This window comes from Copadichromis virginalis, linkage group LG19 (assembly GCF_057382275.1).
Source record: "Copadichromis virginalis isolate Kocher_CV1m ecotype Utaka linkage group LG19, C_Virginalis_male_GT1.1, whole genome shotgun sequence".
NCBI classification, from domain to species: domain Eukaryota; kingdom Metazoa; phylum Chordata; class Actinopteri; order Cichliformes; family Cichlidae; genus Copadichromis; species Copadichromis virginalis.
This window is the reverse complement of record NC_140636.1, coordinates 13,833,779-13,856,767: the sequence shown is the minus strand read 5'-3', so window position 1 is coordinate 13,856,767 and position 22,989 is coordinate 13,833,779. Positions and strand designations below refer to the sequence as shown.

Sequence of the window (22,989 nt, the reverse complement as noted above, 5' to 3'; positions counted from 1 at the left end):
CTTTTGTGCTGGGAAAAACTCATCGCAGTGGTCAGACGGTCTCAGGTACCCCTTTTTGTTTCCTCTCTTCCTCTGCTTCATCCAATATCCTCTCCCTTGTGCTCTCTCTTTCTTTCTTTCGCCCATCAGTCAGTCAGCTGGCAGGCTCAATCTCGCCCAGCCCTGAAATTCCTTAATGGTCTGACCCCCTGCACCCCCCGCAACCAGGGGGCTCATTTCATTAATCTAAGCCCACATGGAAACTCATTCCCTGCCTGACAACCTCTCCCCCAGGGCAGCGAGAAGGTCTGCAGGACAGTGAGGGAGGGGGCGGTGGCGTGCTGCAGCACAGTGATCAATAGTGCTTGTGACCAAACATCTCAAAAGCACATTAAAATGCCACTCATCCCAGCCCCTCTGTTCCAGCGCCCTCTCCAAATAAATCAAGGGCCGGTCCCAGCAGGTTAGCGGCTGCCAAGGCAGGCGGGCTGGCAGGAGGGGGGGATAGGTGAGTGGGAGGAGTGGGGGGAGTGGGGGAGCGGTGTGAAAAGCAGATAAACACCTCACCCCTCCTCCCTCCCTCTGTCTTCTAGTCCTGCAGTTCCACCTTTATTTTAGCAGTGAAGCAGTCCTGCAGGCGACCAGTGCAGCACCGTGTGCAGGATACCGTCGGCCTGCGTGTTCTCTATGTCATGTATGTTGTCCTGCAGCTGAGAGAGCATAAAAACTGTTTGCCCAAGTGTCAGTGTAGACACAACAAAGCAGCCTTTGACATGCTGAAACTACAAGTGCCCACCTTATCCACTCAAAGCAGCGCCCCTGACAGCAGCTCCGCCCCTCCCCAAAACACAGCAGATGGGCTGAGGCCTCAGTCACATACGCCTCTGATTGGTGAATGGTTGGTGAGTGGTTGGTGAATGGTTGGTGAGTGGTTGATGAGTGGTTGGTGAGTGGTTGGTGAGTGGTTGCTTGAGGTCGCTGGCTGTTGCCAAGTGAACTGGGTTGCAAAGAGTGTGCAGCACCAAAACCCTCGATGTTATTGCTTTGGTTGCTCACACACTGCCGCTGCTGACATGCACATTTTGCATGGAAGATGCAGACTGATCTGCAAACACTTGACTCGTGCTCTCTGAGTTGAAGTGAAGCTCGAAAAAGTGCAACGCAAACCAGAAACTGAGATGTTCTCCTTCAAAGTAAAAGTCTAGCGTCACCGCTGACACTAAACATTTTCAATAGGTGCATCTTTTACTTTGAAGGTAAATGGTCACTGTTTCCAGTTTGCATCAATGTTTTCACAGCGTTTTTTAGAAAACTACAGGCGACGACAGCAGAGGATTTGCAGCCTATTTCACCTCCAGCAACCAGGCAGGGAATATATATTTTTCCCTAGCGACTGGTGGTTACCATGGGATTACTGACTGGTCTCTAGGCTTGCATTATCGGAGTCTCACCATCTATTTCACAGGTACCACCAGGAACCAGTTGCAGCCAGTTGGTTCATTTTCCCCTAGCAAGTGGCGGCTATCAGTCAGTGCTCAGGCCTGAGTGACCGAGGCTTTAGCTAGCTCTCTGTATTCATCTGAAGCCTCTGAAGCTACCAGTGTTGGTTTTTGTGGAGTCTGCTGCGGTCGTTTGGTGACGTCCTGATTAGTCGGCTCTATTGCTAAGCTTACGTTAGCCAGCGTCGCTCAGTGTTGGGAAGCACTGCAGCGAGGCTCTCGGGGAACGAGCGTGAGCCTTTTATCTCCTGGATTTTCAGACAAACAAAAGTTGGGCAATGTCTCGTATTTTAGACTGCGTTATCCTGTGTTCACAAATTGGCAATAAAAAAGCGTTTAATACCTGAAAATGCTGCACGGAGCACGTTTGACTTGGTGTTTGCTGTCAAGCATTCAGCGCCGGCTCAGTGGCTGACAGGTATTAATGTGACTACACCTGAATCAAAACAATGCTGTTGAATTGCTATAATTGCTCTGCAACATCAGCTAATGGATAGCAAATAATAACTGCTGGCTTGTGTATTTTTCATTGTAGTTTTAAAAGGAGTCGAGTGCGCTTCATTATTTCGGGTCAGGCTTGTACAAACAGGGATGCCTTTTAGCAGAGCGTGAACAAGCTTTAAAACCTGACGCTGCTGAAAGTTCCGCCTACGGTCCAACAGACATTTGGATGCCATTAAAGAGCTCCGGCTCGCTGAGAGCAGCCACACAGATTCTTATGTAAATGACTTTTAATCACGCTGCCGTTGAGGAGCGCTGCATACAGAGCGCCCGGCTCTCAGGTGTCCTCTCGTCCCTGAGCCGTCAGCTCGTTGTGACACGGTGAAAGGTTTGTTTGCCCTACGATGACTAAGCCACAGGAAGCCTCCGCAGCTCGGCCATCCCACGTTCCCTGGCTCCATCGCTGTGTGACCTTGGCTGCGACGTTCGTCATCACAGGCACTGCATCCCACTCGCTTCACTTGGCAATTAAAATTCCAGAAATAATTAAAAAGAAATTCTGCAGTCACTGTGCAGACAAAGGAAGGCGATGAGAAAATACTGCACCATCCTGAGTTTGCTTTTGCTTTTGTCCCCCCGGCAGCATCACAAAGTCCTCCAAGAAGAGTGAGCCGTACGAGAGGTAGTAATCAAAGAAGAAAAGAGCCTCAGATCACAAAAAGACCACTTCATATTTCATGGAGTGGGCATCCTTGGCATTAGAAGATGGAACAAATTCTATTACAGTGTGAACAAGTGGCCTTTTAATGCAGAAAAGAAACCTTTTGGATATGGAGAGGGCCCCATTCCCTGCGATTTAATGTGAGGCGGGGGGGAGGGTGGCGGCAGGAGAGGGAGAGCTCCTGTTTGGCTAATTTTGGGTGACAGTTGAGCGACTGCTGGAATGCGACAGCGTTCCACGGTGCCTTTATTAGCAGTCATATTAGCGGCTGTTCGCAGCAGGGGCAAAAGCTTTAGCCAGTCATTAGCATCACACACTATTTGTCTCCGTGACGCACGGATGAGGCAGCTGCTGCTGCTTTTTCCCTCTCTCCCTCGTCATCTCCTCTTGTCACCAAACATTCCCACCTCAAATCTCTCTGTCTGTTTTCACCCCGGCTCCTTTCTCGGCTCATATTTTAGAATAACATTACAGGTCAGCATCCTTCATCCTCATTTAGAGTCACAGAAGGTTCTAAAAAGGTTACCGAACTTCAGTGTCGTGACCTACAGGGACGAACACTTTTGATGTCTGTCATCCCACTGTTCTTTAAAGAACACAGCACTGTGATTGGGAATTTTCTGGAACATTAGGCAACATCCATTCTGCCAGCAAACATTCCCAAAACATCCCGGGAGTCTAAATTGTGAAGTTGCTCGATGCAGACACTCTGTGGAAAGGGAACGTCTCCTAAATATTTCTAGAACGTCCAAAAGTCCACTGAGTGTCTGCCTCCGCATCGTGAGCAGAACTAAAGGTTCTCCAAACATCCTGGGGAACCTGAAAGGGAACTTTAAGACTGGTTCCCTGAAAATCCCGAGAACAACTTGACTGTCCCCTCGTTGTTCATGAAATAAGCACAAACTCAGACCCCATCAGGTCTTTTAAATGCTCCCAAATATCTCCTGTGTAATCCTGCACAAAAAAAACAAACACATGCAGCGTCATCTAAAAGTGGGGACTTTTTTGTTTTCATGTGCACATAGCTGACCTTTGACACTGCAGCGTTGTACTGAGACAATATTAAATGTTCTTGACTTCTCAAAGGGATTTTCTTATTTTACCAACAGGCGTCCATCCTGAAGGTGTCCTCTGTGTTACGCTGTCATGTGACCCATGAATAAACAGAACTGGACATCCTCTTAAACGCACATTAAACGAGCAGCTTAGATCCATATGTGAACATCCTGATTAAGTCCTCGAAACCTCTCAGCGTCACCCATCGGGAACCATACAGGAACATTATCGAAACAAATGTCACATAAGAACGATTTCATGAGACCGACTTGGAGCCATATGCGAATGTTTGAGATGTTCTCACGTGTCCAACGTGGAAACATATGCTGATGTCCTCTGTGTAATGTCACCAATAAAGAAATTTAATATGGAAGTTTTTGAACACCCTTTCCTGACCGCTCTCATGGGAATGATGGATCCATGTGGGAACACCGCCTGAACATCCCAAATTCACCATCCATGTTACGTTGAGACTAACAAACAAAACAACTGGAAAGTTTAAATAAGAACAGCTGAGCCTCATATGTGCACATGCTCAGTACGTTATTGTTCTCATGGAACCACTTGGAATATTCTCTAAACATCCCAAATGTCATCCATGTAGTTTAAAACAGGAAAAACAGAATTCCCTTTTAAACTCTACAGGGAACGTCTGCATAGGACCGACCTGGACCAGTGGGGAACCATGAGGGAACGTTCTTTGTAGGTCCCACATGTCTTGTGTGTAGTGCTGCACTGAGCATTTCCAATAGCTAGAAGAAGATTCTTATGAAGTCCTGAACAAAATGTTCCCAAAGGGCCAATGAGGAACCACGTGGGAACCTGAAACACACTAAATGTAATGTAAAGGAACTAACATGTAGATGTTCTCTTAACGTCACGCAGAGCCCTTTAAAGAGCAGCATAGAATGTTCTTGATGTTCAGTATCGTTTGAGAACCGTTAAAGAAACACTCAGCTCCGTGGATTTCCTCCCATATTTCCACCTCCTTTCCCATTTTCTCATTCTTCGCAGCCTCTCTGTCTGCCTCCACAGAGCACAGCAGAGATGGAGGGAATGCACCACCTCTAACTGTGCTCCCTATCCAGCAGGAGGATCTATAGACATGTGTGGCAGAGCCCTGTCTCCATGGTGATACCCTCCAGAAATCCATGAGGGATTCACCATCCTCACCGCCAGCCAGCGAGGAGAAAGGAAAAATGAGAGGGAGGCAGAGCAAATGGGGGAGCAAAATGGGAGGCTATAGGAGGGAGGCAGAGGGAGAATGTATGTTTCTGTGCATGTTTGCATGCATGTCCTCCAGTCTTCTGTGTGTGTGCAGAAATATGGGGAATCTATGGCAGCAGAGTTGAAATGAGAAGAAGAGTTGTGTGTGTGTGTGAGAGTGTGAAAGAGGAGAGAGGATCATTTCAGAGCTGTCAGGCTTCTCCCGCGAGCAGCCGAGAACAAAAGGCAGCGTCTCGGTGCAGGAGGCTCAGCGCATGGCAGACGCTGCAATTTGGGGCGTTTTCTGGCTCCAGCTTGGATATCAGCTGCTATCACCCATTCACACCCCAACACACACACACAGATTCAGCAGAATAACTGTCAGACTGTCCTAAAGCTCGTGAAAAATTACTTCGGAGCAGCGGTCTTGGAATAATCCTCACTGTCAGGGAAACTTACATGATGTTTGTAGGTGTTGCGGTTCCATGTCCACTTGGATTTACGCACACGCGTTAATAATGAAAGCATCATTTAACTGTAATCTTTTCGTGTTTCGTTTCTCCAGGAAGCATTAACATGCCACAGTCCCCGTTTCTTCAGCCGGTAATTTAAATGATTTCAGACAGCGGGCGCGGCGGTGGAGAGGCTGAGAGGCAGCGGGCCCCCAAAGACTCTCTGCTCATGTCTGCTCGCTGCTGCAGCTCTAACGTGCAGCCTGCAGCTACTAAACCCAACTTTTAGTCAAATACTCCACTTGCTCTGCCTCGACTCTTGCCGTTAACTCTTGCTCTTGATTTTATCCGAGCCTTGGCTGGTGTCCTTACTCCCCGCTGCCTGTCGAGTCTCCTCCTTTATCCCGAGCCTGGCGAGAGCCCGGGAGCTCAGCTCGGCTGAGACGCACAACAGTGGCGAGAAATCAGCCTCACGTGTGCTGAGCAACATCTCCCTGCAGTCGCCTTCATTCCTAAAATGCTCAGTGTCATTGCCGTGGTCTCATACGCTAACATCTCCTGGTACATGTGTGTGCACGGTGCTCAGTCATCCAGGTCACGGAGGCAGCTGGACTTCTTTTCTTTTTCCTGGACACTGCTAATACAGTTTGGGTCGATAGCTATGCAGCGTTGATCTGACTGCATTACATGTAGATTCAACTTTGGTCAGGTTTGTGACATAAATCTGTGTCCTTGACCCAAAGTCAAGCATGCTTTCAGTGGCTGTTTGGCTCTGGGTGGGTGTTTGCTACTTGTCCACAGTCCTGTTTGTGGTCTTCATGGACAGATGCTTTCTGCATCATGGTGTGTCCATCTGCATGCGGTCGAGTGTGAAGCAGCTGGTCCAAACATTTGCACCTCCAAGTTTAAGGCCATGATTCTCTACTGGGAGATGGTGCACTGAGTCCTTTCGTCTTATCAGCCTGAGCACCACGCTTGAGCGAGGAGCATCTCCGTGTCTTTATTATGGAGCTTTTATGGGGCTGTGATGGGACAAGACGGGCCAGGGTTTTTCTCGTTGTACCACATGAAATGCCGAAAGAGTCGAAGGAGGAAATTTATAGCTTCAGAGCTGCAATGGTTGTTCTTTGTCCTGTTGGGTTACGTTAAACTAATGCCTACCACACACTGGAAGACATCTAAAGACAGCCAAGAGTCAGTTTTTAATCAGAGAGTAGAGGATTTTGCAGAGATATAGGATCTTACGGGGTCACTTTTTGCAGCTAAAGTCCCTTTAAGATGATTTCCCTTCATGCTTCTGGTGGAAATTCAGAAGCAGAAGCAGCTTTTGTGTCTGCTGTGGTTCGTTCTGGAAAAACGAAAAGAAAAAGAAGATGCTGCAGAAGCTCTGTGGGGAAACAGAAGAGCTCCTGTTGGTCGTCGATGATGTTCGTGTGGGTGATTTTGACCATTTGTATAAATCTGAACAGATGAAAATTAATATCTAACATCAGCTCTGTGACCAGCCTACAACAAAGCATGGAGGTGACTGCAGCGCGCCGTGACTTTAGCACAACTGTCGGGTTTTCCTCGCTGTGAACATTTAAATTGCTTAAAAAGTCTTTTGGACTGAAGCTGAAATAACTACAATGACATGTGATTTTCACTTACTGTGTACCTCATTGTGAGTAAATAACTAAATACTCTGAGCACAAATGCAGTATTTATCATATATCATGAAGTATTTGTGTTTCGAGGCCCCTGAATTAAGTCCGAGGTCGGAGATTTGGTCGATTATTGATCTGTGTTTATCGTACAAGCTACTCTGCATAATGTTCCAGCAGAGCTGGAGGCAGGGAGCTCATCGGGCAGCAGAATCAGGGGGTGTAATGTGGCTATCTGTCATGCTGCAGCTAAAATCACTCCTGGATTAGCCAGGTAAGGAGTCTCTCCACAAGCGTAATGACTTCAATCAATCACCCTCAACTCAGAGGAGCGCACAGGGAAGCCGGTGAGTTAGCTGCTGGCCTATCTGCCATTTTGGAAAGGAGCTCCTTCTCGTGGTTAGCCCATTTATTCGGATGAGCAGATTTGTTCCTTATACTGGATATACTGCTAAAACCTGCAGCACGAAGCTGTCTTTTTAAATCAAAGTGCACATCTTCATGTCCCATTTCTCCAGATTTCCATCTCCAGCAGGAACCAGCAGACTTTCTGCTGAGAGCCACGGAGCAGCTGGAGAACAGAGAACGTATGGATGCACCGACGCACGGCTGCTTTCGCTCTTTTCGTGAGATTTGTCGACAATAACAAGAAACACCAGCCTCATCTTTTACCGAATACTGGCGTTCAGAATAAAGCGTCTGCCCTTTGTGTGTTTCATTGTGATTCCCACTCTGTGCCATGTTTACTAAGCCCTGTCTCTCCAGCAGTGGAGGAGGAGGAGGGCTTTTTGACATTGATGTAATTTAGTTGGCAGCTGCTCTAAGGGAAGGGCTGGCCAGAGGAGGCAGGCGGGGGGGAAGGGAGGGCTGGTGGTGGGTTCAGGGGTTAGGGGTCAGGATGTGCCCGGGCCTGAAGCTGGCCCTGAGCAGCTGCCTGCCCCCCGCCTCCCCTCTTCATGCCCATCATGTCCCCCTGGCACGCTCCGCGCTCATCGCACATGATCTGTTATTCCCTTTGATGTCTTTCCTCAGGGATGCGGTTATTAAAAAAGAAGAAAAAAGAGGATGAAAAAAGCATAAACACCACCTGTTTATCTGACGCCGGGTGATGTCAGAAAGGTAGTCTGCAGGCTTGTCATAATATGCACAGGAGGCAAATAAGGGGGAATAAACAAATGTCATCAAAAAGGAAGTCGCATGTGTGTGCCACTGTACATTTAGCAGCCCTGGCTTTGAAATGCTTTCAAAGGCTTTTTTAAAATGCATTAAAGGTTCATACAAGGAAACAACAGACAGCAGAAAAATGCACAGTTATTCTCTCACACAGGAATTTAGGCCTACCAATACCCCAGGGGGTACGTCTGCAGTATCCTAGGCTGATAAATTCAACTTATCTCACAAAACGAGAAATTACAGTTTAACAACTGAGTAAACATGAAGAGCTGAAAGCTGCCTAAAAGTAAAGGATACACAGTGGAAACAGCCAAAATGCACTCATGTAAAAAGTGACAGAAATGGTGAACTCGCTAAAAGTAGTGCTGCTAATATCAGTCATAACTGTTGACCAACACTAGATGACTGAAACAACCAGCTAACATTATGATTTAAGCCCCTCCCATCTTCCTCCAATTTTCAACAACATAAAAATGACCAGAATTAAAACAACTTAATAATCCTGTCTCATCATTTTCAGCTGCATCCTCACATTTCTGCACAATTAAAGAATCATATCAGACTGATATGGAGCAAATAAAACACGATGAAAACACCTCCCTGCATAAAAAACTGCATTATTGGCAAACTGCACATAACGCATTCAAAGTAAAAGCAATTATTAATAGTAGTAGTAATAATATGATTATAATAATAGTAATTATTCTACAAATGTCCCACACCAGTGTTACATGGATCAATATTACCGCTGCAGATGTTTAAGGCTGATCGAATTTTAAAAAGTGTATAAAGTATTTAATTTCCAATGATGCACCAAATTCCACAAAGTCATATGCTTGTTGTGGCTAAGATAAAAACAGCTGTTAATGAGGTTTTCCTTCAAATATATTAATAGCAATAAAGCCTCAGCAGAGTTAAAAGGCTTTGAGCTCTGTGACATGGCTAACTGTTCATATCTACGGGGGATTAAGACAATAATGGTCACACTTTGTACAGTCAACTATGTTCACCTGTTTCAGTGACTTGATGTCAAGCAGAGTTCATCCTGCTTCCAGAGACTGGAACACTGCCTGCTAGAAGAATAGCTAACAGCTAATAATAGTGGAATAGTTAGCTAAAACATATTGACTGAACCTTTGAAAATGGTGATTTAACAAAGTGAATAGCTGTTAAATGGAGCAGTAAAGGGTTGTGACTGTTCACATGTGGTAAACTAAATATATACTAACTGGTGAAGTAAGCGTAAAGCTGAATCAAATCTAGTTTAAAATGAATTAAAACGGGCACATTTTCACATGAAGGAGTTCACTGAGTGAAAAAGGACTCACTGCTCTGACGTGCAGTAGGCACAGGAACAGGAAATAGTAACCTTATAATGCGCTGTTTACACCATAGTTCCTCTGGTTGCACGTGACAGCGACCGATGTCTGACCGGCTCCGTCATCATACTGCGGGAATGATAACAATTGCGTCGGAGCCAAACCGAATGAACCCCGAGGCTCCACATGAAGTCTAAAGTGTAGAAGCTAATGACAGAGCTGACAGATCCGACCGACTCTGTTCTTTCACCCTCAGCCCACACTGTCTTTTTGGTGATATAAAGCTTTCCCATTAAATATGGAAATTTCTGTTTCGGTGACAGATACATCACAGAGGGGGGCTGATGGCAGAGACGGTGTTTTTTTGGAAGGGGAAGTGGCAGATTTTGATTAATGCGACCTTATCTGGTTCTGCACATGGAGGCAGAGGGGTTCCTGAGCTTGGCGGGGGTGGATGGCTGCCTCGTTCTCTCTTCACAGTCACTCTGCTTCTGTCTTCTCTCCATTTTGCGGTGAGCTCGCTCGTCTTCTATCTTTGCTTTAATGTCTTGTAGTTGCACTGTCCTTTAGCTTCACGCGGCCTTCAGATAATTCTGTCTGATTCCTTTCGTCCCCTCTTCACCTCTTCACTCTCTTCATCTCTGTACCGATCCCACTTAGCATTTCCCTGTTTCTGTTAAAGCTGCTCATCTCTCTGCTGCTCCATTGTATCTTCAATTTCCATATCTGTTTCTCTTCCTGCCAGGCAGAGAGCGAGGTGCAGTGTTGCTGCTTCCCCTGTCGCTCCATCACCACCTGGCCCACTTCCAATGCTTTTATTGAGCGCTATCTGTCAAGCTATGAATAATACAGGCCCAAGGCTGGCGTTAGCTTGCTAGCTAGCTATGTGGAATCCAAATGAGGTCTACAGCAGGAAGAGAGCACTTGACTTTTAGCTCGCTACCACGCTCCCCCTACCAAGACAGGCAATTACTCAGCCCACAGCCCCAGCTGCAGTCGTGGCAATCATAAACGCAACCCCTCACATCCCCCGTCTGCACGCACACACTTTGCATGTATAAGTAGGCGCGCGCTCCATCTCCATCCTGCACAGACATTGTCTATGCAGAGACAGAAAGTCCATATATGACAGGAAATCCATAGCTTTTCAGGCGGTGAAAAGAAAAACTGAAATTGTGAAAATCTCCAAATATATTTTGGCAGTGTTTTCACACAGGATGATGATGATGATGATGATGATGAAATCAGGGCGCTGGCTTTAAGTGGAAAACTCGTGGCCGCCTACAAATGGTAACGCCGCAGGAGCAGATGTTTGATGAGGCAAATTTAAAGTGCCAAGTGACACCAAAGGAACTCATTTAGGAGCCACGGAGATCTATTAATCAGCTGCGGCGTTACTTCATCATGCCTTATCTGCAGATTAACAGGAGACACATCGTCCACCTTTATCGCACCTGTTCCAGAGTTATGGCAGAAGGCTGAGAGGGCTATCAGGTATGTGACACGTGTACGCTCGTATAATTAGCTCAGCACCATGGCATCCTAAGGTGACAGCGTTAACCCATCCATCATTGCTTCTAATCACTCATTGGTGGAGTGTGGGCTGTAATTACAGAGCGCTAGGCAACGGCAGGCTTCACAGGTAAAAATAGTCATGCAGGATGAGAGACTTGTGCATGAGTTTGGCATGTGGTGTGTGGGAAAATGTGTGTGTATACATGCCTGTGACTACGGAGGTAATGAGATCTAGTTAGTGATGCTCCAGAGTGTCTTATTAACAAATAATAACAGCACTCCTTTGTTTTTACCTCTCCTCCCATCTATTATTCACACCTCACAGATTCACTCATGATTCATTTATACAAGCATCTTGTGCAACCTAGAAACTAAATGTCACCCAAAAACATCCCCGTCAGATGTTGCTGTGGGTACGCGTTTCCGTGTGCTCGTCGCTCGCTCGTGGCGTGCAGGTTTGACTGCGTGAAATTGGTCCTGCGTCACATAGAAGCAGCATTTCCAGTGAACAATTTGGACTCGTGCAATCTGCCTCCACTTGTGCATGCACACATAAGTGCAAATGATAGAGTGCTATTGAAACAGATGAGTCGGATCTTGCCGGATCAGTAACGAGGGCTGTAGTGAGGCCATTCTGCCATTCAACCCCCCTGTTGTGAAATCAGCATGACGCCCTGTGTACTTTAGCTGGATTCTCTTTCCGCTCAAATTGCCAGGTTGGAGAGCGGCACTCAGCTGGGAATGCTGCTCTACATGTGAAGTAGGTTGTGCGTGTGCGTGTGTGATCGCATTAAGAGCGCCGATGTAGATGTGGATGCGAATGTGTGTCAGTGAGCTGCCCCTCGCCTCTGTCCCCTCTCTTTCTTCAGGTGAAGAGCCTGTTCTGAAGGCTCTGCTCCAGTCGAGGGTCCTTAAAGCCAGGATGGAAGCACTTTACCCAGATAGAGGTAAACCTACAGTACACCATCTGACTCCTAGTGGACCATCAGACCATCAGGAGGAATAAGTGGTTTGGCACAAAGCAGCAACCTCTGGGGGTGAAAAGTGAAGCTGCAGTTCCTCTAATGGCCACTTGAAGCTGTCTTTCAAATATAATCAGTCCCTGTAGACTCCCATGTTAAAATGTCCAACCTTACAGCAGAAATAAACAGGTCTACATACAAACACTGGTTTGTTCCTTTTGGAGTATTTTTAAAGCATCTGACCAATATAATATCTGACTAACATGGCTGCTGTGCAGCTAATTATACTGAGAGATGGTCCAACAAGTCCGAGCTCCAGTTTCGCTGAGTGAATTTTTGTCTGGATGTTACTGCGGACTGATTAGATTAGTATCTGTGAATGGAGCTGAAAGTAGGACTCCACCCTCTGATCCAAATATGGTCACTTATGGCTCAAAACCCAGAACTTGTCACTAACCATGTAACCTGTCCAAAGACTGCTCTGCAACTGCCTGCCAAACAGTGGTCACCAGTTTCTATTCTCCACCCATTTGGCAAAAACCTCTTTCCTTTGGCAGCTACGGTTGCCGTGGTCACCACCAGTTTGCATGGAATTTGTACACAAAAATTAACGATCTCAAGTGAAACTCTGAAAAGCTTTTATTTTGAAGGCGAACTGTCTCATTTTCAGTTTGCGTGACTTTTTGGTGTTTCGCTGCCACTCAGCAAGTGTTTGCAGACAAGTCTGCATCTTCCAAGCAAACTACGACCACAGTACTCTGCTAGCGAGCGCAGAAATCAACCACTCACAACTCAAGTTTCCTGGTTGAACTGCGTCCAACGTAGATGACAGCGTGACACGATACGTGACAAACCATGAGAAAGTCCAATTAGCTGAATCTAAATATTATGGTTAAGGTGGGTATTTGTAACTTAGAATTTCCTGTTAGAGAATTTCACATTGTAGATTCAGCAGCTTGTAGGCTATTTTCAGACGGCCTACATAACAAAATGTGTCAAACAGTGAGACAAGATGAGGCTGAGTAGTTTCCAGATGTTACTCAGGGACAGTTTTGGTGTGACGGGGTTGAACAGCTGCAGCTTGCTGTCTGATTGGCCTGTACTGCTACTGACTATTACTACAGAGAAGTCATTGATTTAGTGCAGGACAAAGTCAGTACTGTTCTGCTTTAGTGTAACACATCAGGTTAGCATTTCATTTTGCTTTGCTTATTTTCATCACGGTCGTAGTTCATAATGAAATAATCAGGTCGGACAGTTTGGGAGGTTGGATGAAACAGCTGACCTCGAGCCTGTATTAGAGCGCCTGCAAATGGACAGTGAAAGTCATTAACCCCGCCCTTCAAATATTGGATGTTCAATGTTTGGCTGTGGTTTTCACCTGGAAATCAAATTCCTGGTGGGAAAACAGGCTTCATTCAATTCGTCCTTCACTTAGAAATCAGCCCACAAACTGCTGGAGGCAACGAAGGAACGTCTCACTTTTGAAGTGCTCGTGATAACCGATGTGTTTTTAATCACAAAGGAAGAGGATATTTGTGGAAGCAGATCATTCTTTGGGTCTTTTCTCTACGTTACGAGTAAATGAGGTTCTTCAGAGGGACGCTGCAGATTTATTCTCTGCTTTGCAGCGATCCGTCACTCTTTCTGTGCACTTCCTGCTGTTGTTGAGCTCCTCCACTGTAGATACCCGAAGACTCATTGTGCCACTCTGCCGGCCGCTCGCTGCTCTCATATCAGTCTGAGTGCTTTGAGAGCATGACATAGTGGAGAGAGCAGAGACGGCTGTGTGCAAGGGAGAGGGAGTAAATAGCATCCCAACTGCAGAGATGGCATTTAAGTGTCTCTCCCTTTGCACTCCAATAGTACTGCAGACCCATTACCTCAGCGCGAGCCTTTGTGTGTCTACCAGCATCCGTGTGTGTGCGTGCGTGTGCCTCAAATGTATTTCCGAGCCATTCCTCCAATCATCTCCGTGCTCCCACGCGACTCACCCGCTACCTTTCCGTTCTGATCTTTTTCTCATTCATCATGCTTCCCCTCCTGTCCTCCTGCCAGAGGTCTCTGCTAAGGTGTAATTTAGCTCCTGCTGCTCTCTAATTTCTACCTTAGTCAGGGTGGGCGTGGCTGGCCCCCCTGACACCATGGATACAATCTGTCAATCATTCCCCACAGCCAGGAAATTGCGTTCAAAGCGAGAGTAATTATTAAGTCTGCCCTGTGTGGGTTGAATTGAACACCCTCTCCATTTGGCACACAGAGAAATATGTCCTCAGAGGCAAGGCCAGGTGGATTAGCGAGGCTTTTATTGCTGCTTAGAACAAGGTGAGCGCTCTCTCATCTCACCTTTTGTTTCGCCTAATCTCTTTGCCTTTCCCTTCCTACCGTCCTCATTCTTCGCTCATCAATATCAAAACGGCCTGTTCTACGAGAACGTTTAAAAGAACGAGGGCTGGAAAACAACACTTCTTGATGTTTATGCCCAATTTACTGCAGGTATCTCTGTGAAAACAATGGCAGAAGCCAGAGGTGAAAGCATGAAAGAAAGTCTCCCTAAAGTGAGTGCGTTCAGTGAATCCTGTTTGTTCAAGTCCTTGAAAAGCTGAAATCAAATCCGGTGAGCAGGATGTTGTAACAGTCTGTCTCTGCTGCTGCTTACCTTTCTGTTTCCACACAAAAATGTTGATTTATTTCCAAGCCTCGCGTTCAGGAACCACATGCCTTTGTTTGCCAGCGTACGGCTGAATAAACGCTACGATTATGTGGATTCTAGTGCTCAAACCACAGAGTTTAAATAGCATCAAGGACAGCAATTCCCAAGATGCCTTGCGCCAACATTTGCTGATAACTTCCCCTTGTCATTTTTAATTACTGCCAGCATCTTCTTCAGTCACCTGTATCAGTGTTGACTAACCATAGAAACCTTGTTAGAACAGACCCGTTAACCTCTGCTCGTGAGCAGATAAGTCTGAGTTAACAAGGTGTCCTGCTGCTGCTGCTGAATGACTCCACTTCTGACCTCCAACCTTTATGTACAGGACATATTCTTCATTAACGGCGTCCTGCTGAAGGCTGGCACTGCACTCAGAGTGAAGCTTTACACGAGCTTCAGCCTCAGAGGTGGGCTACCATTACAACCTATTTCTGCCACAGAGTGTAATTAAAAGCCGGGTTAGGGTTTGGGTATGTGACGCTTCAGAGTCTGAAAACTGAAGCCAATGTCCAGCAGGGATGACTCGTCAGATTGTATAAAACGAACCTGCTGCTCATGGATCTGTGAGCTCAGTAAACATTAAAGACTCCTGATGCATTTATGGTTTATTTCTAGTCTTATTGAATATGACATGATGTTCATTTAGGAAATTATGATCCCATTACAGTCAAAAAGGACCGGAAGGTCTTCAAAAAGCTAAGATGGCAACAGCCAGAACACTCAAAACAGGATTTTACGAAGCAACATTGTGGCGGCTTCATCTATATTTCATACGCAGTGTATGACTGCTATACCTGCAAAGGGGAACTCCCACTGTCTGGACTTTCTGCTCCATAGAGGGCACTCTCGACCCAGAATAAATGATGCTTTATGGAGCGGTTGAGTTGAAATTGATCAGAGATGATACTCAAAGCACAGTCTCCGGGTTGAAAGTCATGGTGCCTGATAGCAACAAGCCCAATAAGCCTGTATTTCTATACAAACACGTGATAAATACAAATAGATGGACTGATGGGACTTGGTTTTTTATTTCAATACGACAAATATTTTGAGCTCATAGGAAACCAGTTTGGCCTCCTTCACAGTCTACAAGTTAGGTGATTCGTTGTTTGTTTGAAATCTGTTTAGCTCCCTGATGAAGTGATTTTTTAAATAAATGTGACAGTGCCATGGGAATACAATTATTAAACTGTACTTCAGAACTTTCGGGATTTTTAATACACCGTGTCTATTCATGTCAGTCAGTATAACTGGGAGTACAGGCTTCCACAAATGCAATGACAACCAGAACAGGTTTGCTTATGCTGGTCTGAAATAAGAAATAAACCAGGACCAACATTAACACACCACAACATACACCTACAGACTTAACCCGAGCAGATGGTGGGACTGGGAACTCGATTCCACAAGAACCAAAAGGTAACCAACAAGTGAAATGCTTCCAAGGCAATGTGCGCCCAGGTTCTCAAACATGCCTAAGTAGAAATACTGATTATGAATCACTCAAAGGAGCTCTCAAACAGCAAATCAATCTAAAACACAGATCAAAACCTACAAGACACTCCAAAGAATATTATTCACAAAACTAAAAACCAAAGCCACTTCAAGTGTGCACGCAGAAAAACAAATACAATTTCATTTCAACAAACCAGACAGGGTTCAAAGATCCCGGACAAGCCCCCAATCATCCCAGATTAAGTGCCGTACAGGGACCTTCAAAGATTTAAAAAAATTAAAAACACTCAAGGACCTCAGAAATTATTCATTGTATCAAGGTAAGATTTTGCATATATTGTGTTAAAAATGCTAAAAATTAAAATGAGCTGATTCTGAGCAGGTCAGGTGGGAATATCAACCAGAACCGCCTCCAAGTCAACTCAGTGGCTTGATTGTTACTTCTAAGCTTGGCTTAGCATTAACACTCAGTGTTTTCTTTAGGAAATAGTTAGCTCAGAGTGCTAATAATAATAATAGAGTCTTACTTTAGACATATATTTTACATTTGTCTTTAATTTTGTGTTTGATAATAATGAAAAGAAAACATATCATCTTCCACTTACTTAAAATTCAGACTTAAATCACCGTGACTGAGATAGACAAACTTGTCTTGACGGCAAAGATTGATAATATTTGCTCAATTTTGTAACCACATCATTACACGGTGCTAAAATTTCCTATGCAAAACTCAAACGTTGCTAATCCAACAGCACAGATGTGTATTTGTCTGCATGCATGCAAACGCACTCTCTATACGTCGTTGTGAACCTAAGCCCTGTGTGTGCATGTCTGCAGAGTCTTATGGTATTTGCAGGGCCTCTGAGGGTATTCAAACATTCAAAGGCTGAGAGAGGTGGAGGATACGGATGGTGCGCCAGCATCTAAAAGGCGGGGGGAGAAAAAGGATGGAGCGAAGGGGCTAATTAACATATTAATGACCCCACCTTCCTACAGCTTCTGTCGGATAGTCCAAACACTTTGATAAGTATGCAAATGAGAGCCGCACCATCTGAAGAGGGAATTAGCTCTGCCAGAGAGAAAAGGGAGGGGGCAAGGGAGGGAGGAAGGAAGGCAGGGAAGGAGGCAGGAAAGGATAGAGTGTTAGGAAGGGGAAGAGGAGGAAGGAGAGTCGGGCATGCTGATGAAGTGATATCTCCATGTTTATTTTAGCTGTCTTTAATTATCTTCTGTGCACAGCGTGCCTTGGTGTGTTATAAAACCACGAGCGGTGAAAGAAAAGACTTCCATTCTTGCTGCTCTTGGATCGATGCAGCGGCGCCCGTCAGCCCCGCGGCGATGTGCAGAATGGCTGCAGGGGCTCGAGACCGTGGGCGGCTCGGAGCGACGACCCCGAGCAAAAAAGGGTGGGTCAGTGTAACGCAGCCTATGGTGGAGCTATAAGGACGAGGGAGACGTGTGGGTGAGACAAAGAGAGGAGAGTGGATCTGTGCCGTGTCAATCGCTTCCTGTTTGGCCTCGTTTCAGCTCTAACGCTGACGATCTAAAGCCCTCTTCCTCGGCCAGGCGGTGACCACCTCATCTCTTTTGTGAGGGAGCAGGAGTCTGACAGGGGAAAAATGAGGAGCTTTAGCCGTTATCCTCCTTACTTAACTGTTCTCAACACTTCAGAGATAAAGCACAGAGGGACTGACAGCAGAAATCTCTGTGTTCAAAGTGAAATCGAGCAAATCTGGATTTGATTTCCTTGATGTATTTATATTTTTTGCACTGAGTTTCTCAGGATTTTGCAGCTTCAGTTCCATTTTTGGATGAAGAACTGAACACAACATAAAAATATCTGCACGAATCTTGGCCTTTGTTTGAAATCAGGGGAATTCTTAACACCATAATTAGCAGAAGCCTGTGCTGTCCTAGTTATGTAAGATGGCTCTTTTTGTCTTTTTGAAATTGGATTACCGCAGGAGGAACCATTTATTTCAAAAATGGGGGGGCTGGGGGTAATTTTTATATCTCACAGTCTCCGGCAGAAAGCTGTCCTCCGCCGTCGAGCCCATGCGCAGTTCTTATACACCCCAATAAACATGATTAGCATGGCAGACTGTAAATATGCAAATGACAGAGGAGATGTGGAGCGAATGTTTATGCTGTGAGCTTTCCCGTCTGCACAAACTCGCCTCCCCGTCTATCTCACGGTGAGCTTTATGGAGACGGGGTCCTCTCTTAAAGCCACCTTTGCTTTTTTCTTTCATAAAAGAAATTCATCCATGTAATTGGAGCTTTAAACGTGAAAGGATGCCTTTTCCTTCAGTGTCTTTGCTGCTTTAGCTGCGCACAGATGAAGGCAGCTGCAATGGCCGCATGCTGAAAGCACCCTCTCTAAACAGCTTCTTCCCACATGAATCTGAATTATGCTCTATATGCGTGCCTTTCTGCTGCACTCTGACTTCAATTAGCCATCCTGCACATCTATGATTACTGTGCCAGTTGATGGTGACTGAAAAGCCACTGAAAAGTCAGAGACCCCACTGGTGTACTGCGGCTGAGACCTGAGATCCCACTGCCTCAAATGATTTACATTCTGTATAATCTATGAAAGCGACTTAAATAAAGTTAATCTGAGTGGATGAAATGTGCCCTACAGCACAGCTGCTGCTGTATTTATCATGCCAGTTATTCACCAAAGTGGATCTTTTCTTCTCTTTTAACCTTAACATCTTTATTGTCACTCCATTACAGCAGCTTTGCATGATTCACAGTCCAAAATAATCCTTTTGTACGTCACACCGGTGCAGCTCCTCAGATCGTCCTCTGTATGAAACAAGCTGTTTTAGCAACTTTCTTCTGATTGGCTGCCCCTCCTAAACAAAGGTGGGTGGGGCTTCTTTGCACAAGCTGACCATATTAAGAATATCCCCTGTCTATGACATCACCTCAATCTAAAAGTAGAAAAAACCGTGACAATCTGTTCAGGGATTACTGCACATCCGCTGATTATTAGAAACATGGGCCATGTGAATGTCACTCAGGTCCATTTACCATATGCAAGCCTGATATTGATAACATTACCTAGACACTTAATGCACTCGATCTTGGTCCAATAAAAGCATTTACCCAAACACATTTATTTATGGATCAGCCGTATTAAACCTGGAGCGGTTCTTAAAATATATTGAATTCATAGATTTTTATGGTTTTAAATCAAGTTTGTTTCTGTTTTTTATAACAATTCTCTAACAATGATATAATAACAAAGGACAGCAGATCGGGATATAAACTAATGTGTAGATAAATATTAAAGTATGAATATTTTAAAAAGAAAGAATGGAAAATTATGTAAAATCAGCCTTTAAAGTATTATCAGTAAAATCAGGTCAAAAAGGTTTGTGTTGGTTTTGGGGATTTTTTCACATAAATCAACAGTTTTCATCTTAGAAATTATTAGTTTTTCATATTAATTTCTTTACGCAGCACTATATTTGTCTCTCACTGCATTTGTAACTGTGATCATATAGTGTCCATGCTGAATAGGATTTTAAACACACATACGCAGAGCCGAACGGCCCGTGTCAAGCGTGTTCGCCCTGAAGACTATCAGCTCTCCGGGGAGAGAGGCCATCGAGCAGCATTATCGACATTATAGACGCCTCAGCCTGGAGATAGGCTTCCCATCGATCCCCTGATTAATTACTATCTGCAGGCAGCAGCACAGTGAGGGATGGAGGAGGAGGAGGTGAGAATGATAGAAAAGGGGGAGAAAGACTGAAAGAGAGGGGGAGAGAGCAGGGAGAGTACACCTTGGACTATCTATGAATATCAGCTAAAGGCTACGCAGTAATCTTCCAGGTGGAATATTATTTATTGATATATAGGTAGGCAGGAACCCTTATCTTACCCCCCGAACACACAGCCAAGGACAAAGTGAAACTCACACATTACTGTGGTGGAAACAACTCGCAAAGACGAGTAGAGGACACTGAAGCATCCACACTTTCAACCAGGTGACACAACATGGCTAATAGAGAAAAACGAGCATGCCACATGTATATTCGAGCCTCTGTGCGCACTGTCAGCACCTCCTTGTCTTAGCCTCCACCGTCTAACCAGAAGAGTCCGTATTGGTTAAGAGATAGCCTGGATTGCACAGTGTATCCACAGCTTTGTTAGGAGCTGTTCAGGTATTTCACAGAGTGACACGGCCCGAATGGAGGCGCATAAGCTTATTGACTTATGTTACAGCGGGTCGACAGTCTCAGGGGGACGAGGAGTGAGGCCGCAGCCTTTAACTGGAGTTCATTAATGGTAACTGCTTGTCCTGACCAGTCGCCCTCCTCAGGGGAAGGAAAATAAACAACCAAAACCTGCACTTCCTCTAATGTCCACTCGAAAACTGAGTCAGGCCATTACTGGGTTGTGGCCTCTCTGACTAACAGCTAGGCTTCACCTGAACTGGACCTCTGAACCATGTATGGAGCATTTTAATGACATTATCCACCAACAGTGTGGCTGCTGTGGTGTTACTTAGCGCTGGGTATTGATTCGATTCCAACTCACAAGGTCCCTATTCGATTTGATCGTAACGTTACTAACAGACCGCCCAGGAAGTCTGAGCTCGTTTTGAGGGAAATTCAAGGATTTTATTTGGCAATGCAGAAGTGCCTTAAATGTGCCTTACTTTTAATGGCCACAAGGGGGCAATACACGTGGTTGCCCACACCTTTAAATTGCCCTTTAACCTCCTAGGACCTGGTGTCCACATATGTGGACATCACATTTTGGGTTATTTAGACCAAAATACTCAATTTTGCTCTACAAGCACCTGATATTCACTTATGAGGACATTATGCTGCTCCTGTTCTATCAGAATTTTAAACGAATATCCTCATATGTGGCTCTGATTTTTCTTAAAAACAAAAATAAGGTAAAAAAAAAAATCTGGTAATTCTTTGTTTTTACATTCATCGGACCCCAATCAGCCCAAATATCAAAGAGAAATTAAAAATGCTGCTGTGGAAGAGTTCAGGTCTTAGGAGGTTAAAGTTAACGTCACTTACAACCTTATGGAAGTCAAATAATTTGCTGTAATGAGCACATAAACCTCATTTAAACCAGGAAGTCCTGTTTTTCAAGGAAGATCTGGCCATGAAGGCACAACCTTAAATCATATAAAACATGAATAACATAATACTTTATAAAAAGCTCTCAACTCTCCCTGACAGACAAAAGCCTCCAGCTTTAGAGAGCTTATTGGTGACCAGAAAGGTTCAAAGGTTATGCAAAGGTTCAAAATAAGAAAAAGTTCAGAGAAAGTTCCGGGTCCCCAACAAGGAGCCGACTGTGATTAGCATAAATCACAGGAACAGGTTTGTGCTGCTGTCTCGTCAGGCTGAATGAGAAGCTTGACTCTGTACAGCCAGCTGAGTAAAGTATGGTGTCATCTGCATAAAGGTGCACTTTAGCTGTAAACATATTCTGTGCTACATATGTTATTAATGATAGTGCAAATTAACCTGAACCATGGTGGACTCCTCTGAAACTCTTCAGGAAACCTGACATCTGAAGCTTCCAGCAGCATCACCAAGTCTGCCTAACAGCAGCTCGACACAACCAAACCAGACTCGGATCGACAAATACAACAACACAATTATTCTTCTGGTCCATTAATATTGTGATTTGTTCCCAACATAGCTGTTGGTACCATGACCCAGTCGAACGTCAGACTTTCGTCAGTTTCACCTAAGATATTAATATCAGCCAAACATATAAGCTAAGAGTTTATTTCAGATTAACAGGGTGATAATTGTTTAAACCTGGAGGGTCACAGCCTTTCATAAGATGCCTGATGTTAGTCTGGAGACTGTCAGGTGAGTAATATACATCGTGTAAATATAAAGCAAACAAGATGTTTTTTACAATTCTATCCAACATTTTCTTTTTCTAGCAGCACTTTCCAGCACGAAGCTTTAACAGCTTAAATGTGGCTCCAGTCACGTTACCTTACTTAAAGCAGGTAAATTAAGCTAATTAGTATCTTGAAGTAGTTCCTGACACAGTGGATGGTTTTAGAAATGACGGCACTTCCTAAAACTGTTCTGAGAGGAAACTTTTCCAGTGACAAAGAGAATAAAGTTCTACCTTCCACCCACTCCACTCACCCAGCGAGAACTTTTAGGGCTGTAGGCGTAGAAAGAGAGAAGGAAATGTGCTGAATGCTTAATACATTGATAATCGACCATCGTCGAAATAACATTGAGAACATTAGACAAAAACAGACAAGAAATCCTCTTATTTAATATTTCATGTGTGGAGTTGGAAAAAGAAAGTGGTGCATGTTTTTGTTCTGCTGTTATCAGAGGATGTCCAAAGGGAGGGACGCGAGTGTGGAACTCACACAGGAAGAATCTCGAGTATGGGATCATCATGGAAAACAGGCAGGTTTGTGTGTGTGTGTGTGTGTGTTCATTCCCACTGACCTGAAAAGCTCTGTTAATGCTGGATCCACAGGCACTGGAAGAGAAACACAGAGAGATTATGAAACATGTGAAATCCGCCTGAACGGCCACGACTGTGACTCTGCATCAGTTTCCTGCGACATCATCAGGGAAACACTCGAAGCTGGAGAGAACGTCACTGAATGCAGGCGTATATTCATCATCTGTACTTGTGTCTGAGGACATGTGTGTGATCTGTCTGCAGCTTATTACTCTCGTCTGAATGTTTGGATCAACAATATGGAAACGATGCAGTGTCACAAAGTTGTCACTTTCATATATGTATGAAGACCAGGACGACTACATGAATGTGAGTCAGTGGACTTCACACTGAAATTTAACACCTGTTCTAAAACTGATAAAT

At 44.9% G+C, this 22,989-nt stretch overlaps 1 protein-coding gene across 9 annotated transcripts in view; it reads right to left on the bottom strand.

The window, feature by feature from the left end:
* The window catches only part of myt1lb (myelin transcription factor 1-like, b), a 105,249-nt gene that overhangs the window by 41,631 nt on the left and 40,629 nt on the right, over positions 1-22,989 (bottom strand). For all 9 annotated transcript variants that reach the window (XM_085442390.1, XM_085442389.1, XM_085442393.1 and 6 more), the window contains one exon: positions 22,608-22,641. In XM_085442390.1, the coding sequence (XP_085298516.1) occupies positions 22,608-22,641 (34 nt within the window). The remainder of the gene's footprint in view (positions 1-22,607; positions 22,642-22,989) is intronic.